The following is a 16,516-nucleotide window of genomic DNA, read 5'->3' on the forward strand; positions in this document are numbered from 1 at the left end:
ATATTTCTGAATACTCTAGAAATTTCCCAAAATTTTCCCAAAATTTTGCCTGAACTTTCCTGGGAATTTCCAGAAATTCAAGGGAAAGTTCCGGGTCGGTCCTGGGTAAGCTCTGGTTGGTTGCAGCAAAGTCCTGGAAATTTCCGGAAAAAATTCCAAATCAGACCCAGGACCAGACCCAGGATCCGACCCTGAACCTTATTATTACTCTTATTATTCATTTCCAGGAATTTTTCCAGGAAATTTCCTGGGAATTTAAGGGAAAGTTCTGCGTTGGTCCCAGGTAAGTTCCGGCAATGTCCCAGGAAGATTCCGGGTCAGTCCTGGGTAAGTTCCAAGTTGGGCTTGGCCAGAACAGTAACAGTTCGCTCTTGGGAAATTCCCGGAAAAGTTCCGGGTCGGACCTGGCAATGTCCCAGGAAATTTCCGGGTTGGTCCCGGTAAGTTCCGGGTTGGTCCCAGGAAAATCTCAGGAAAGTTCGTAGACTTAAGCTTATTCAAAACTCTGCAGCTCGACTATGAACCAGAACCAAGAGCAGAGAGCACATTAGTCTAGTTTTAGCTGCTCTGCACTGACTTCCTGTAACTGTTATTATTATTAGTGTGTGTGTGTTTGACATGTGAACAGAGGCACAGGCATATGCACCTGATTTTCAAAATAAAACTTCTTTCAGACTCTGATGATCAATAAAATATTTTTTGTTCAGTCTCTCTGTGCGACCCGGTAGAAAATGGCCCACGGATCAGTACCGGTGGCCCGTTGGTTGAGGACCGCTGGTCTAGTGGGTCTAGTGGTCTAGTGGTTGGCAATGCAGAGGGACAAGAAGGAGACTATGACGTTTTACCAATTCGAAAAAGTATGATCTCTCTCTTTAAATTTACTATCTATTATAACATAACATACAGTATGATGATGGTTAAAGGATCAAACTGGACCTATCATGTGTTCTGTGTCTTTAGAGATATGTGACATCAGCGCTTCAACAGAGATGGATGAGGACGTGTATGATGTTCCTCCATCTTACAGAAGGGCTGCTGAACATCTGGGTGAGATTACATGTTTGGGTTTTTTTTTCCAGCAGCTAGCTTTTAAAAACTTGGTCATACCAAAATAATAAACATTTTTGTTGTTTGGTGTTTTTCAGACCCCACAGAGAACATCTATGATGTTCCGAGCTCTCTTTTGAGGATGACGTCTGATCACACTGAAGGTAAATCCTGCTTCATGTTATTGTTTCACTTGGTCGTCTTTTTCCTCTCTTATTCTTAGTCACCTTGCTTAAACATACACAAAGTGATTTATGCAATAAAAGCTGCATTTGCAACAGCTGCAAACATTTTCTCATCTATATGTTTCAAGCTTTCAGCTCAGGGGAGCAGCTGCAGGATGGAGTCTGTTGGAGGATATGAGATCCAACTTGAGGACACAAGTGACAGACTGGAGGGTAGCAGCAGCTCCCTGTGACTCACCAGGCACAAATACAAAAGACTGCTGCTGCCACACATCTGTGGCTTACGCTTAACTTTCTTACAGGTTTGAGTGAAACAGATGGTATTTATGCAAAAATTGTAAATAATGGTTGTCAATTTTGTGAAACTTTTGTGTTAGACAACAAGCATGACCACAACAAAGAGGTTCAACTGTGATATTTATTATAGCTCCTATACAAGACTGAGAACCCCATAGACATTTATAGCTATAGGGAGCACGCTGTACAGGAATATCTACACATCACGCACTGTGGGTCAGTCAAACTACGGTTCACAATAGTAAAATGACTCATTTACATGTCACCTGCTTCACAGTTTGAAAGTATACACCACCAACATTGATATTGCTGTATTACACACTTTGGACTGGTTTGAATGGGAATGGTTTAAGCTTGGTTCTAAAACCCTTAATGGGTTTAATAGCTCATACAAACTTTTTGCAGGTACACAATGAAAGGAAAATAAAACCGAGGCATGCTAACATTTATTGAATGCCCTTTTATATATCATCTAAGTTTTCTGTGGGTACTAACATTGCAGGGGCTTTTAAACTAAACAAATGCTTCATAAATGTGGTGAGTGAGAGTAAGAGTGAGTGGTCACAGAGCTGTTTTTTCTCATGAGGTCTTCAGCTGGTGGCACTGAGAAGATTTTTGTAAACAGAAAATGATATCGAAAAATCACAGTATACTTACAACACCGCATTCCCAAAGAAGGATTACATTGACATCTAAAATCACTTGATAGACATACGTATATACAGTAGCAGTATTCATTAGACAAAAACAATATAGTAGTGCAGGTATCGGGTGAAATATAAGCAAAAACAAGGCCTATGTAACAAGCAATGCATGAAAGTGATTTGTGCATTCTCAATATGTTCTTAAAATAAAACTAGTACAATCAAGTATAATACAAAAGAATAATAAAATATTTGGACATCAAATGAGCAATAGATGATTCCACTCCAATGAGGAGAAGCTTTAGTTTCGATCTGTGTCGTGATCATTGTCAGTTAACAACGCTAGTAATAATATTTGGTTCAGTAATGTTACACACACTCACACAGCAGAAAAACTGCAAAGGGAAAAGACTTGGAAAGTGTCACTCTACAACCAGATCTGCACACTGTTCATTTTACTGTCATCTCCAATTAACAACTAACTTTAATTGTTAAGATCAGTGCAGTGATGTCAGGTTAATCAACTATTATTAGGCCCCAAAAAAGACACAGAAGCTGAGTGTAAGCTGTCAGTCTTTTGCAGAACATATTAAAAGATCTGACCACCGCTCCTCTAGCTGAGAAGCAGCAGGAGTGTCAGCAAAAGAAACCTATGTGTTATAACTTAAATTTAAATATCCCACTCAGAAGTTGCTTGCTTCACAATTTGCACACTGCCAAATTTTTATCTGGCAATGTGATGTTTAACAGAGGATGTAGTGCTAGGTTTAGAATGATACTAGGTTACCTACTTTGTGGCTGTAAGAGCAGACTGTCTTACTGGCTGCAGAGAAAGTATCCAGGCTCCAACAACTTGGAGTTGGGAGTTATAATGGAATCAGGCCTGGGCCTGAGATTGTTCCTTGAGGAACTCCTCCAGGACAGTGATGATGCTGCAGGCTTCAGGCAGGTCGCTGTGCTCCGCCCTGGCGTTCTGCAGCAACACATCCCCATTTCCGCAGCCCTGCAGGAACTGGCAGCAGCGAAACAGGGCGTAGTGACTCATCTCTGCCTGCCGCACGAAACGCTTCAGGCTGTTCATGTCCTGGATGGCCTGCAGAGTGAGAGTGGTGGTTGATAGAGAAGAAGAAACAAATCAGAAAGGGGAAGAGATCAGGGCGAAGGAACGATGCAAAAGGAAAAAAATAGTTTTCCTGTCTATCTGCAAAGAGGAACTGAGAGCTATTGTCCAGGGTTTCTCAATCTTGTGGGGTAATGGAATTTTTAAAGCTGATGAATTTGTTTCATAAGTTTGTAAAACACATATAGTGGCATGCAAAAGTTTGGGCACCCCTGTGGAAAACTCACAAAAAAAAATGAATAAAAGAGAACCTGATTTCCAAGCAGCATGAAACAAGCAAAAACACTTTGCTATCTTCTTATAGCCTTTTCTTGCTCCTGAAATTTTGCATTTCTGAGAATGGTAAGGAAATACAACCTGAAAACATCATGCCTCTGGGCATGGCCGTGGCTGACGCAGAGGCATACAAAGTTTAAGAAACCCTGTTATATTCTATCTGTGTGTAAGTTTTTTCACCTTAAGTTTGAAGTTCTCCAGAATCTGTCTGAGCAGGAAAGGATTACAACGCTCTGCGGCGTTTAGAAATGCCTGAATCCAGTCATCACAGAAACGATTACTGACTGGGAGAGAAAACGTCTTTGTTAGACTGTTAGACAGTGCAGAGATATCAAATTATTTTTCCTCATTAAGCCATGGAGCAATGGACCATGACTTACCAGTGTTAGAGAATGTAGGTGGGCTGGTGGAGCAGTCTATGACCAGGTCAGAGTGCGTGTCCTCGGAGATAGCCTTACACAGAGAAGCTGTTGTAGTGTCTTGTTGGGACAGGCCCTGCAAACTGGCTGCTTTTATAAACCTAGTACAGAAAACAATAGACATTTAACTGCTAATAAACTGATAATTACATACTATACTGCATGGAAATAAACAACTGGCAGGCAGACCTGCTATTGTTTTTTAGTGGTCTGAGGATTTACAGATGTGTTAGTATCATTACAGGGGCTGTCACCTAACTCACCTGGAGACATCAGCCTTTGTCCTCTCATCTGCATTATTAACCTCCACATGAGTGTGACTCAGAGCCTGCATACAGAAATTGTAATGGCTGAAATGCATTGTTCTGGAGAGAAGTTCTATCTTGCGCATATGCAAAATTTGAGGGATGACAAAATAAATGAACTGGATTGCAGTATTTTAATGCATGGGTAAATAAGAGTTTCAAGAAACAGTTCACTCAAAAACGTGGTGATATTGACTTTTCCTCTTATCCAGAGTGCACTCTACACATCCAGATAGTTTCAGTGTAATTAAGTGAGGCTTGGACCGCTACAGAAAAGGAATAATGTTTACAGTCTTTTTGACAGGGTCTCTAAAGGAGCTGCCCCCTGGGGGAGGGGTTTGTGGTCATGGTCATGACGGCATATTACTAAGGTATAATAACAAAAATTTACTGACTTCTAAATATATTATAATAATGTGCAGATCAGAGTGTGTGGATGCTTTTCCTGTCATTATCTAACATAACTTAGTTCCTGTACCTCTGATGAGCAGAGGTACAGGCAGTAATATTTACTGAACATAGTCTAGAGATGAAAAGTGACTCACAGCATGCAGACAGAAGCTGATGTTGCTCTGAACCAGCTGCACCACCCGATAAATGTGCATCACAGACTCCTCGTACCAGCGGCTCAGATAGGGCCGCACCTCTGTCTCAAGGTTCTGCAACTGGCACACACACAAACACACGCACAAATAAATATTAATACTGTAATGACAAATATATCTAACTAAGAGTATTACATTCTTGTACCTCTGGGGTTTGCAGGCTGCTATGCAGGCCTTGGACATATTTATCAAGCTCTAATCTAAATGTGTATTGGGTCAAGGAATTGGAACTATTGCCTGTTTCTCTGCTCAAAGTTACAGACAATGCAGAAAACAATACTACAATGCAGGAAAGAACATTTTTGTAATGGCAAGGATCATGTATACAGTTAATGCTGGAGGACTTTGAATGATGCCTATAACTCAGATTGATTTCAGAAGGACACTACGCAATAGACAACTGTGCACAAAGGATATAGGTTCAGTCCTTTTTCAGAGCCGCCCATAAAGCAGATGACATATCCATTTCCATCAGCATCAGGCTGCTCAGGAGACCTTTCCTGCTCCAGCAGACAGCAGTAGCAGCCAACTGCCTGCTCTGGGATACTGAGAAGAGGAAATAATACATTTGGGTTAACCAACTTACTCATTTTTCACCTGTGAGCCATAATGTCCTGCTAAATTCATCTTATTACTGTGATAGAGTCAGACAGGCTCCACCCAGTATGATACAGCTTATAATATGATAACCAAGCACTGCACTGCATTATTCCAAGAAGACTATAAATGTAAAATTATTACCTGAGTTCCACAGTGGCGATGTTGCCCATGCCTCCCAGCAGGGCTCCTTTGCTCAGCCTCCTTGAAATATAGGTCCGCAGCTCAGGTTCTGCCTCCGATGGCAGGCTGCTGTCAATTAGCGTCAGGCTGTGGGAAGGACAGAAAGTCAATATAGATACTATGGATACACAGGATATTTTGGAAGCCACTCAAGTCAATGGAGAACAGATGGAGAAAGCTGATGACCATTAGCCACAATCAACACAACACACAACTGAGTCACATAGCTGCAACTGTGCTGCCCCGCTGGGTGTCAAAAAACACCACCACTCAACATTGCATCCAGACATTCAGAGGGATTTCATTCACTTTTTGCCAACTCCACATGACAAATGGAAGTGGAGCCCAGTTCAAATTGGGAGAGACCTAAAGGCCATGTAACTCAGCAGCACAGCAATGACCAATCAGAACAAGATCACGAATGAAAACAGCATTGATTCCATGTTGATTGGATTTCCAGTGACAGCCCGTGGATACACCAATGCACAACAGTGAAAGCCAAAGAGAAACGACCACTGAAAGCAACCACAGGGTAGGTGGACGGCTCCTTTGTTACCTAAAGTCATCCTGACTGGTTGTGGAGTCTGCTCGTCTCTGGTTCCATGCCACATTTTCCCCAGAAGCCTCAGATCTAAGACAATTGACAGTTCACTCGTCACCTGTTTAGTTTTTATTGTATGAATCTGGTTTTACCTGCATGAGTGTCAATGTCAGCAGGTTCAGGAACAAGGAACTGTAAATACTAAAGAGTGCTTTAGAAATCAGAGAGTGTAAAACAATTAAAACAGTAAAACAGAAAGAAACAACTCATTATGCAATATGCACCGGGGACCTGCCTGTATTCAGGAAAGAAAAGTCACTGTGTGATGTCCTGCAGGATAAGGGATAACAATTGTGAACAATAATAAGAATAAAAAAAACAATAATTAGAAAATAAATTAAAATCACGTTGTAGACTATTGACTGCATCATTATATCAATACTTCAGACACATTTATCATTACACGGCGGGTGTAACGCCAACTTTCGTTATTGGCTTTCATTCTAAGGCATCTTTTGAACAGAAACTGGGACAATTAACATTAACCATTACCTCGTGCCCTGATAAAGATAGATGGTGTAGTAGCAGTTCAATTGTACTTTCTGGCTGTATCCAACAATTTCTTCGCTGTCAAAGTCATCCCTCTCTTCCACGTCAATTGAGTCCTGGAAAGACGAGGTTTGGGAGGTAAACATGATCCTACTGCTGCACGGAGCAATCTAGCAGCTGGCTAAAATGGCAGATAACAAGGCCTTGTTTCTATTCTTTAGCAGTGTTATGCTGGTGGATTGCTATTTTTGACGTTGTGATTGCTGGTTGATATTAAAATTGCGAAGCACATTTGCAGCAGCTGCAGTAATACAAAACGTATCCCCAACTCTCCTTTACATGCCTTGCGCGCATGCGCACGATCTGTCCGTGTACGTTCTTAATAGTGTCCGACTGTTTTACTAACTCATATATCGGTTCCAAGGACAGTCATCATGAAAGATAACCTTTAATGTGTAGTATTTCTTAATTACGACGTTTTGTGTTTTGCGTTGTTAAAATGGCTGTGTAAATACGTAATCTTATACATATAAATTCAAGTGCTTTAACTTGTAACTGTGGTATGAATTGTGGATCTGTATTAGAAATTGCAAACTTCAACAGTTAAGAGTTCTGTATGCCTGAAAAATATATGTCGAAAATATATGTAGCATGAGTAGTTGTGGAAGTTGATTTAGTAGTAATGAAAGCAAAGATATTAATATAAAGAAATAAAGTATAAGCATTTTTATCCATCCATCCATTATCTATACCGCCTATCCCTTTCGGGGTTGCGGGGGGCTGGAGCCTATTCCAGCTACAATGGGCGAGAGGCGGGGTACACCCTGAACCGGTCGCCAGCCGATTGCAGGGCTAAGCATTTTTATTAAACAAACAAATCAATAATAGTTTTGGACCACTAGGGGGCGTTTGAGACGGCAGAGTCTTGTTGTGGTGCTGGAGACGTGACGCCATCTTCAATTGCTTCATTTCCGCTCCGGTGGTATGTTAGCTGTTTTATTTTACTGGGTTAGCAGGCAGTGAACTGACAGTACAGAAATCATGGGGAGAAAGAAGAAAAAGCAAATGAAGCCTTGGTGCTGGTATCCTTTTCCAAATCTTTGCTTCAGTGTTGTAATATTATCGGGAGCTGCGTCTTTGGTACACAGCGTTATCCTCTGTTTACTAAGCTAATGTCAACGATAACGTAACCCAAGCTTCGTTTAATAAGTGTGTAACGTTAATGTTAGCGTGCTCACAGTATGTAGCCAGCAAGACAGATTTTGAACTTGCTGTCGGTGATGCTTCAGTTGAATGAACAGCTCTGAGGATGTCGGTCTTTGAGATTTCATGATGTGTCGGTCATAGTTGCACGGTGTTTTTGAGTACGCAAATGCGCGTCACGTTTAGCCGTGAAGTAACTAGCATTGCAATGGTCGTGTCTCTGCAGGGATAATTTCCTTAACCATAATCTCAGGTACTGTAACAGAGATTTCGATGATGAAAAGATTCTTATTCAGCATCAGAAGGCCAAGCACTTCAAGTGCCACATCTGTCATAAAAAGCTGTACACTGGCCCTGGGCTTGCAATCCACTGTATGCAGGTGAGGAAACAATAATGCAAACCATCTTCCAAAATCAAGCAAAATCCAGTGTTCAAATGGTAAAATTACCTTGCCGTGTTACTTCTATCATAGGTACATAAAGAGACCATTGATGGGGTTCCTAATGCAATACCTGGAAGAACGGATATTGAACTGGAAATATATGGCATGGAGGGTATTCCTGAAAAAGACATGGAAGAGAGAAGAAGAGTGCTGGAACAAAAGAACCAAGGTATTGGCACCAAAAAATGTTCATGTGCTCTCTTTTTGTGGTTTATTCTAGAGATGTATTATGCTCTTCCCTACTTTCAGAGACGCAAAAGAAAAAGCAGAACCAGGATGACTCTGATGAGTATGATGAGGATGAAGAGCCTGGACCCTCCTTCCAGCAGCCTGCTGCAGGCCAGCCCCAGGCAGGCTACATCCCCCCTATGACTCAGCCTGGCATGCCTCCTGGCTCTGGTGCTCCAGGGATGCCACCGGGCAGCTACTCAGGTGGGAAATAGTGACTTGAAGTGCGATGAGCAAACTATTGAGCTAATCCTAAATACAGCTGCATCGGTAACATGCTGTTTATAAAAGTGATTATACAGCTGTTCTATTCATATTCCTGGTCATGCTATACAACCTTTGTGGAAGCAGTCCCACGTTTTTAAGTATTTTCCCCTTTATAATTTGGCCATGCTCACTTGCTGTATTTTTCCAAAAATCATAAGAATATGCTCTTTAAACAGCCATTTTACATTCAGGTATCATTTATGCCATGATAAAAAAGGAATATTGATATCAATAGAAGCCATAATATAAATTAAACAAACTGTTTTTTTGTGTAGGAAAACCCTTCATTTTGTAAAAATGAATCTCTTTGTTTTAGGACTACCCCCAATGATGCCTGGTGTACCACCAATGATGCCAGGAATGCCCCCTGTACTGCCAGGAATGCCTCCAGGGTAAATACTTTAAATTATTAATTAAGTCATTTTATTTTAATCCCACCCTCATTATCTTTTCCCACATGTATTTAGGATGATACCAATGGGTGGCATGATTCCTCCAGGCCCAGGGATGCCTCCGATGATGCCAGGTGTGCCACCAGGTAATGCCCTGCCAGTTTACTCCTCCAGAAAGCACTCACTTCCCACCACTTGATGTAAATGATTCATTTGAAATGGATTTTCTTTCAAATAGAGGTTTGTTAATATGTTGGAACACTGCTGGTGATGACTTGTTCACCTATATAATGAATTTGTTCTGCTGGTTTCAGGCATGCCTCCTCCTGTGGGCCACCGTCCAGGCATCACAAACATGGCTCAGGTCCCCCCTGCTGCAAACATGCTGACTAGACCTGCTGTTCCTGCTGCAAGTGCCACCTCAGCCCAGCCTGATGTTACAAAGCCTCTTTTCCCCATTGCTGGACAGGTAAAATCTTTATGACACAATTTGCTTCTTTTCATCTCCCTTCGCACTCTGACATTACCTTCACCTGTTGACAGAGGGATGTTTGAGTAGCTCTGTGTTTGTCACACAGCCTAATCAAAGGAGACTTTACACAGCAACTCCTTTAACTGAAGACTTATTATATTTACATTTCCTATTCTTTACTCTTTTCCTGTGCTGCAGATGGGCAATCGTGTTGCAAGTACAAGTGCAGGCTCATCAAGTGCAGATGCTCAGTCCGCCTCCCCTAAAGCTCTGTTTCCTATCACATCACAAGTACGGAGCTGTCTGTCTGCTCAACTCTGGCAACCTGCAGCTTTACAATTGGCATGCACACAATTGTGTATAGCTTGCCTGTGATGTACTTGGACAGTTTAATACTTGAAAAGTGTTTTCTCATTTCTGGCAGTATGCCTTTGTTTGCTTTTTCTTTTGCTACAAATCTGCATTAATAGAAAACTGTTGAAAAATGTGCATAATCACCTCAACAAATCAAAAAATGGAGAATTATGCAGATTTGTAAAGTGGTTTCTTACTCCTGAACTGCTGTTGGGCAGTGTAGCACAGCATGCTCTTTGGATTTGTTTTCTTGCAGGCTTGATGAAATATATTTCACTCCAGTCATACTTTAAGTGCTTACTATCCCATGTGGGTCACAATACATTTGTTAACATACAGATAACTAAGACCCCAGTTTATTGGCTTGGCATTAACATGTCATTCTGCAGTGGAAATGCAAATTGGCACAGCACGGCAAACAACATCTCCCCATCACTTTTAGGGTTTTAGTTTCATTTATTCAGCATAATCTCTCTAAATACAATCTTTGTACTGTCCAGCCAACAAAATCCAGAGGAGAGAGAAGAGATGCTGACATATTCATCTAGGTTGCATTCACTTATTTCCATGCTTTTCAAGTAGTGAGCTTTTCAAGCAGCAGTGAGTGGACTGAAGTCTTTTTGCCCTGGATGTCATCTCTGAGGCTACATTGAGGCCATCGCTCCACACTCTCTGATTGGTTTAGATGTACCTGCAGGCACTACTTAGGACAGTAAAAATGCTGTTTCAGTTTCATCAGTTAAAAAAACCCTGAAAAGACATGTTGCTGTTAAGTTTTTTTAATGTAAGCACATAAAAGCAAATCTGCTGTGTTTGGCTATGGCTAAGGGTAAAGTGAGAAAGTGTGTTTTTCTCATTTGGGTGAAGTGCAGGGCTCCTGACTTCAATCCACAGTTAATGATGATTGTTGGAACAGTGAAAGATGAACCAAAAATGTTTTGGTGAATTTTTTCTGGGTCACATTTGACTCGAGTGCGTTTTAGTAAAGTGTGAGGAAATGACTGTTTCTGTGAATGGAGTCTGGTGGCTTTGTGGGATCGATATGACAGCTGTTTCTGGTTAAACAAAATGGATCTTACTCTTTAACAAAAAGATATTTCTTTTGGGATCCTTTTCGTAATATTGTCAGACACTTATTTTAACGGTCTGAGTCAAAATAATATGTGACCAGAATTTCTCTTTGTCTGGGACATTGAAGTCTTCCAGTAAGTGTGGACTGGTACCAACTGGGAACTCTGTGCACACAATGGCTCTTTCATCGATTGAAAATGAATAGGTCAAGCTACAGGACATTATTTAACTTGTTTATTTTGTGCACATTACACATTGGTTTTCCCTCTTCTGGACATAATGCGCAAAAATATTTGAATGTTTCGAACCTAGGTTTTTTTCAAGAGAGAATTTGAACGTAATTTTCAGTTTTGACAGTCTATGATGAGTTTCTTGTATTCTTCTGGATTTTAACGCATCATATTTTTCGTTGGTCACAGCCAGCCAGTGATTGTAACTATGGCAACAGCATGAGAAGATGCGTGCCGTTGTAGTCGGCCCTTGGTTCAGTTTATCATTTGCTAAGTGATAGTTGTACATACATAAAATAATCATCCTGGAGGCATCCCAGGGAGGATCTCTGTTTGTCCTTAACACATTTTCTAGCCTGCCTGGGATGGCAGGACGCCGATAGTCTGGAGCCTTGGTGAACTGACCCTGAGAAAGTGAAAGATGAGATGCAAGCAGTGAGGGAAAGATGAATCCAGAGGTAGTCCAGTCGAATCCATCTAAAGCCTGTGTACTGATATTAATATTAATGCCAAGCTTTGACTGGACTCAGTATAAACTTCAGTCATGGGAGTAACCTTAAAGTATGACTTAAAAGTGTCCCCCATGTCAAACTGAAATGCCATTTAGCAGAGTCTCTCTAATGTGTTTTCCTCTCTCCACCCTCAGAGTCAGCAGACAGTGACAGGGTCCCCCCACCCTCCCCCCTCTACCTCCTCTGATCCCTCAAAGCCCACATTCCCGGCCTACACTCAGGCCACCGTCGCTGTGGCCAGCCCCAATGCTGGCAGCAGTACGGTCTCCAAACCTCCCTCTACTGTGACCAGTAAGCCCGCCACCCTCACCACCTCCAGTGCAACCAGTAAGTTGATCCACCCTGATGAGGATATCTCACTGGTGAGTAGTCCAGCTGCAGCTGTCTCTCTTTATAGTTTTTACAGTAAGTAGCGATTTGATAAAAACAGATATTTTGATTATAGCAAAGGTCAATCAGTGGCTTTTTAAAAAATTAAAATGATGTATTCATTTTCTAGTTTATTTTTCCTGGTTGCGCAACAGAATTTCAGTGTCAGATTATTCTCCCTTGTTTGCTGTCTGTGTCCTATAGGAGGAGCTGCGGGCTCAGATGCCCAGGTACCAGCGAAGTATTCCCCGCCAAGGCCAGACCACTCCTGCAGCCCCATCAGTGGGTTCCGTGGGTGGCATGATGGCTCCTCAGCAGCCTGGCATGAGGCATCCCATACCTGGTATAGACTGTGTGCCTCTAGCTCAGAAAAAAAATGCACATTTTATGTGTGTGTTTTTTTTTTTGTTTTTTTTTGTTTTTTTGGGCTGTTCACCAGAGTTGTTTATTCTAGGCTGTCAAAGAGTCATTATTATGTAAATTATTATCTAAGCTTTTCATCATAAATGCAATAACTTTCCATGAAAAACTAAATGACACTACATTTTTAGCCATACTGGTGGCATGCTAGTATGGCATTTGGTGATCCCCTGATGACCAAATACCTGCACATCTGATGATACTGCCATTAGCCTCAGCTGTACTTTTAGCAAATGTTAGTGTGCCACCATGCCAAATTAAGTTGGAGAACATTATTCCTACTTAGCATCAAGATGCTAGTATTGTCATTGTGAGTATGTTAGCTCAAAGCCTAGTGTGCCTAATGCTGCCTTCATATCATATCAGAGTTATCGTAATTACAAGTTTCTGACTTATAAATAGTGTTCATGTCAACATCCAATCTGTAATTACGACTTCTATGGAAATGTCTGACAACCAAACAAATGTGGCCGCCTCATATTATCTAAAGGCTGTCATTGAATTCAATTAAGTCTAAATGTAATGAATGTGGTGTTATATTGTAAACACACAGTACTTAAACAATCACACAACTGACTTTGCAATCATACAACAGTCTTGATGACATGAACTCTTACAAGTTGTTAACATGGGAATTTTGCCATCCATCCCATATGACAAAAATGTAGTATAAGTCCAGCCTTAAAGAGCTGCTAGCATGGCTGTGGACTCTTAGCAACAAAAGCCATCTGTTTTTACTGTATAACATGACTGATTTCTGAATAAAAAGCAAACAAACCTGTGGTCTTGCAGGTCAGTATGGTGGTCCACCCCAGGGAATACCAGGCTACGTGCCAGGAGGGATGCCTCCATATGGACAGGCTCCTCCTGTGGTTCCCCCAGGGTACCAGGGAGCCCCTCCACGGCCACCCATGGGTATGAGACCACCTGTCATGTCTCCTGGAGGCCGCTACTGAAGCCTGCCTTCCTCTCTTCAATAGGTTTGGACACTCAACCCTTTTCTAATGTCCTCAACTGCTAGACAAACCAGAATTGGTATTCTAGTACGACGGCGCACTGTTTATTCTACTACTGAGCTATGAGGAAGAGACACTGAATAAACAGCAAGCAAAAGAGCTATAAAAGCATCACAGAGCGCATGGGAAATAGTTACACTGTACCTAACCAAGACTATGAGCTGTTGTTTCAAACCATCTCTGTTCTGTGGCTTTTTTTCCTTCTCATGTTTCATTTAGGTGTATAGAAGTGTAGTAGATATGGTTCGTAGTGTTGTGAAGGCGCTGGAGTTACATGGGCAGTACCCACCCTTTATCAAGGCAAGTTTTTTGTAAATACATTTCTGTTCTCAGCTTAACAGTGAGGCCTTCACAGCACATAGTGCTGTTGGACTTTGTGTCCCCAACTTTGTTTGGTGAGGGCTTCAAATAACTGTTTATGCATTCATTCTGTTTTATGTTAAATGAGGAAATATTCCCTCAACCTTAAATAGATGAAATACTAAATGAAGTGGCATATGTATTGTTGTAAAACTGTATTGTAATAAAATGTGGCAAAAATGTAAGACTCTTCTTTGCGGGACGTTATTGGGAAAAGAGACGTCACAGCAGGTTTGTACTCCAGTTATAAACTACATGGTGATTGTCCTTTTGTTGTCTTGAACGTGAACAGTTTCAAGAGAAATGTGCATCTGTGCTTTTAAGTTTTTGTTGAGTTGAAATTAAAAATATTGGTAAATGTTTTCTTTTTGCTATACGCAGTATATTGATTTTTTTTTTTTTTTTTTTTTTTAATTGATGCTCTGTACATGGCACTGGCAGGCCAGCCTTTGACGCACTGAGTGCATTGTACAGCTGCATAACTTCCAGGTCGCTGATGGCTGTAGTGCTAAAACCCAGATTTCTCTTCTCCCTGTAGCGATGCCATGGGGGACTGGCTGAGGCCCTGTCTCAGTGTAGCCCTGTTTCAGCCTGAGGCAAGTCTCACCATTTTCTGTCTTCTCATTCATTACCAGGGGCCCTCACAGCTTACACGCTGTTGGATCTCAATGTCCCCAAACTTGCAGCAAGTTTGGTGAAGGCCCTTGTTTGTGTTGTTGCGTTTAGGCACCATTTTCTTCAGGCATGTTAATTCATATAAATTGTACTCTTTCCTATTGAGTTCTTATGAGTCATTGAACCTGTGTCCTACATTCTTGATTCGTGAGAGTATGAGGATGCTCTGTTTTCATTTAATGACTTTATGCTGAAAATTAAATGAAACTGTTTCTTTTGATGCTTTTGTTATTAACTAGTCCTGCAGTTTGAAGCAGTTTTCTATGGCTTGGTCAAAAGTCAAATCATTTTAGAGTCCCACATACAGACACCATTAACAATTTGTCACCTACAGCCATATTTACATAAAATGTTGGTTGGGAGGATTGTGATGAACAAGTGACTTTCCATATGCTTGTAAATGGCTTTACCACTTAATCCTGTTTGTTTCATCAGCTTTCCTCACTTGATCATTTGAATTTAACTACTTACATGAAGGAGAATCTCTACCAGTAACAGGTTAGTTAAAGCTGTAAGTACCACTGCTGTAACTTTAATTACCGTCGACCTGTGTTTTGTGTGCACACATACAAGATTTTAATGCCTGTCACCTGGAGGTCTATTTGAAAGAACGTAAAGTGAGCGCTCAACAGTTCTCAAGCATTTCACAGTAGTGGCAGCCAATCATTCAGTGTGATCTTGAGAAATAATTGTCTAATCATAGTTGAGTGTGCAACACATTTCCACTAGTTCTGCTTAATGTGATCAGCATCTCAACATAGGTTTTGGTGCAAACCGTGATTTAAACTGATGATTTAACGCTTTACACGAGTAATACAGGCAGTCTTCACTGGTAAGTATGGGCTCATTGTCACTTTTGTTAAATATCTAATCCAGTTAATATTGAACTATTTTTTGCTTAAACTCTCCACTGTGTAAGAGAATATTCCAAGATAATAGTTTTATTAAATATCACACAATAAAGTCTATAAAGCTTGTACCTGCTGATGAATACAGTTTCATGAAAACATTTGACATGTAGGTCTGTCATACCTTGTCTGAAAATATAATGATAGTGGGACCGCTCAGAAGATTTGGAAAAGATGTTTTTCTGCTTTTGAGTAAAAAAAAAAAAAAAAGAAGCGTAACCATGAATATTTGTTTTAAGATCTGTCTCTCAAAGCACACCACAGGATTTTATTCTTGATTTCTGTACAAAAGTCTGAATGTTTATGGTTTTGAATAAACAATTCTTAAACTCTGATGTGTCTTTTGATGTTTCAATATAAACACTCAGTATAAACTTGGGATATTTTATTATAGACATAACAAAAGCATATATAGCCTCAGAGGCAATCACATTATTTCATAGATTTCAACATACAAGTTCAAAATCAGATAGGGAGACATTCAAACTAGAATTAACAGAAATCTGACATGTGCCATCTCACCTCCACTTCTCAGAATATATCAAACCAGTATTGATGTCAGAGCAACTGCAAACACTATTATTTAATAACAGGCAATATACAGAATATAAAAACATGTATGTCATCAGCTATTTATACATTTCAGTAAGATGAGATTAATAATAAAAAATAAAAAAATCTTGTGAGATTCATATTATGAAATATGGCTTCCATCAATATGTTCTGTACAACTGTATTGCCTCAAATTCCGTTTATCTTAATGAGGCAGGCAGGTTTCTGTTTACAGGTACAATTACACTTATCACATCATTCCAAAAACAAACAAGT

General features: G+C 40.6%; 2 protein-coding genes and 1 long non-coding RNA gene across 8 annotated transcripts; 2 read left to right on the top strand and 1 right to left on the bottom strand.

The window, feature by feature from the left end:
* Positions 1-966: 966 nt before the first annotated feature.
* On the top strand, positions 967-1,639 carry LOC139343866 (uncharacterized). The gene is made up of 3 exons (XR_011603120.1): positions 967-1,047; positions 1,146-1,211; positions 1,361-1,639. It is a non-coding gene; the product is annotated as an uncharacterized lncRNA (long non-coding RNA).
* On the bottom strand, positions 1,633-7,141 carry c15h17orf75 (chromosome 15 C17orf75 homolog). Of its 3 annotated transcripts, none has more exons than XM_070981697.1 (10): positions 6,772-7,141; positions 6,235-6,309; positions 5,640-5,765; positions 5,318-5,444; positions 5,044-5,106; positions 4,839-4,958; positions 4,252-4,316; positions 3,950-4,089; positions 3,750-3,853; positions 1,633-3,266 (listed from the first exon to the last, which is right to left on the bottom strand). In XM_070981697.1, the coding sequence occupies exons 1-10, from the start codon at positions 6,912-6,914 to the stop codon at positions 3,051-3,053; spliced, it is 1,179 nt and encodes a 392-aa protein (XP_070837798.1). In that variant the 5' UTR covers positions 6,915-7,141; the 3' UTR covers positions 1,633-3,050. The 3 variants fall into 3 exon arrangements, with proteins under 3 accessions (XP_070837798.1, XP_070837797.1, XP_070837799.1); XM_070981696.1 differs by having other exon boundaries at positions 5,044-5,098; positions 5,307-5,444; XM_070981698.1 differs by lacking the exon at positions 6,235-6,309 and having other exon boundaries at positions 5,044-5,098; positions 5,307-5,444; positions 6,772-7,111.
* Positions 7,142-7,695: 554 nt separating this feature from the next.
* LOC139343585 (BUB3-interacting and GLEBS motif-containing protein ZNF207-like) lies at positions 7,696-16,022 on the top strand. Of its 4 annotated transcripts, XR_011603105.1 has the most exons (14): positions 7,696-7,850; positions 8,225-8,351; positions 8,445-8,583; positions 8,664-8,846; positions 9,226-9,301; positions 9,377-9,447; positions 9,616-9,770; positions 9,972-10,064; positions 12,075-12,302; positions 12,514-12,652; positions 13,522-13,709; positions 13,965-14,045; positions 14,644-14,701; positions 15,216-16,021. XR_011603105.1 is itself a non-coding variant. In XM_070981312.1 (11 exons), exons 1-11 carry the CDS (start codon positions 7,810-7,812, stop codon positions 13,683-13,685), a joined length of 1,416 nt encoding a protein of 471 aa, XP_070837413.1. In that variant the 5' UTR covers positions 7,696-7,809; the 3' UTR covers positions 13,686-16,021. The 4 variants fall into 4 exon arrangements, 2 of the variants coding, with proteins under 2 accessions (XP_070837413.1, XP_070837414.1); XR_011603104.1 differs by having other exon boundaries at positions 14,644-16,022; XM_070981312.1 differs by having other exon boundaries at positions 13,522-16,021.
* Positions 16,023-16,516: the final 494 nt, after the last annotated feature.

The sequence above is a fragment of the Chaetodon trifascialis genome, chromosome 15 (assembly GCF_039877785.1).
Source record: "Chaetodon trifascialis isolate fChaTrf1 chromosome 15, fChaTrf1.hap1, whole genome shotgun sequence".
NCBI classification, from domain to species: domain Eukaryota; kingdom Metazoa; phylum Chordata; class Actinopteri; order Chaetodontiformes; family Chaetodontidae; genus Chaetodon; species Chaetodon trifascialis.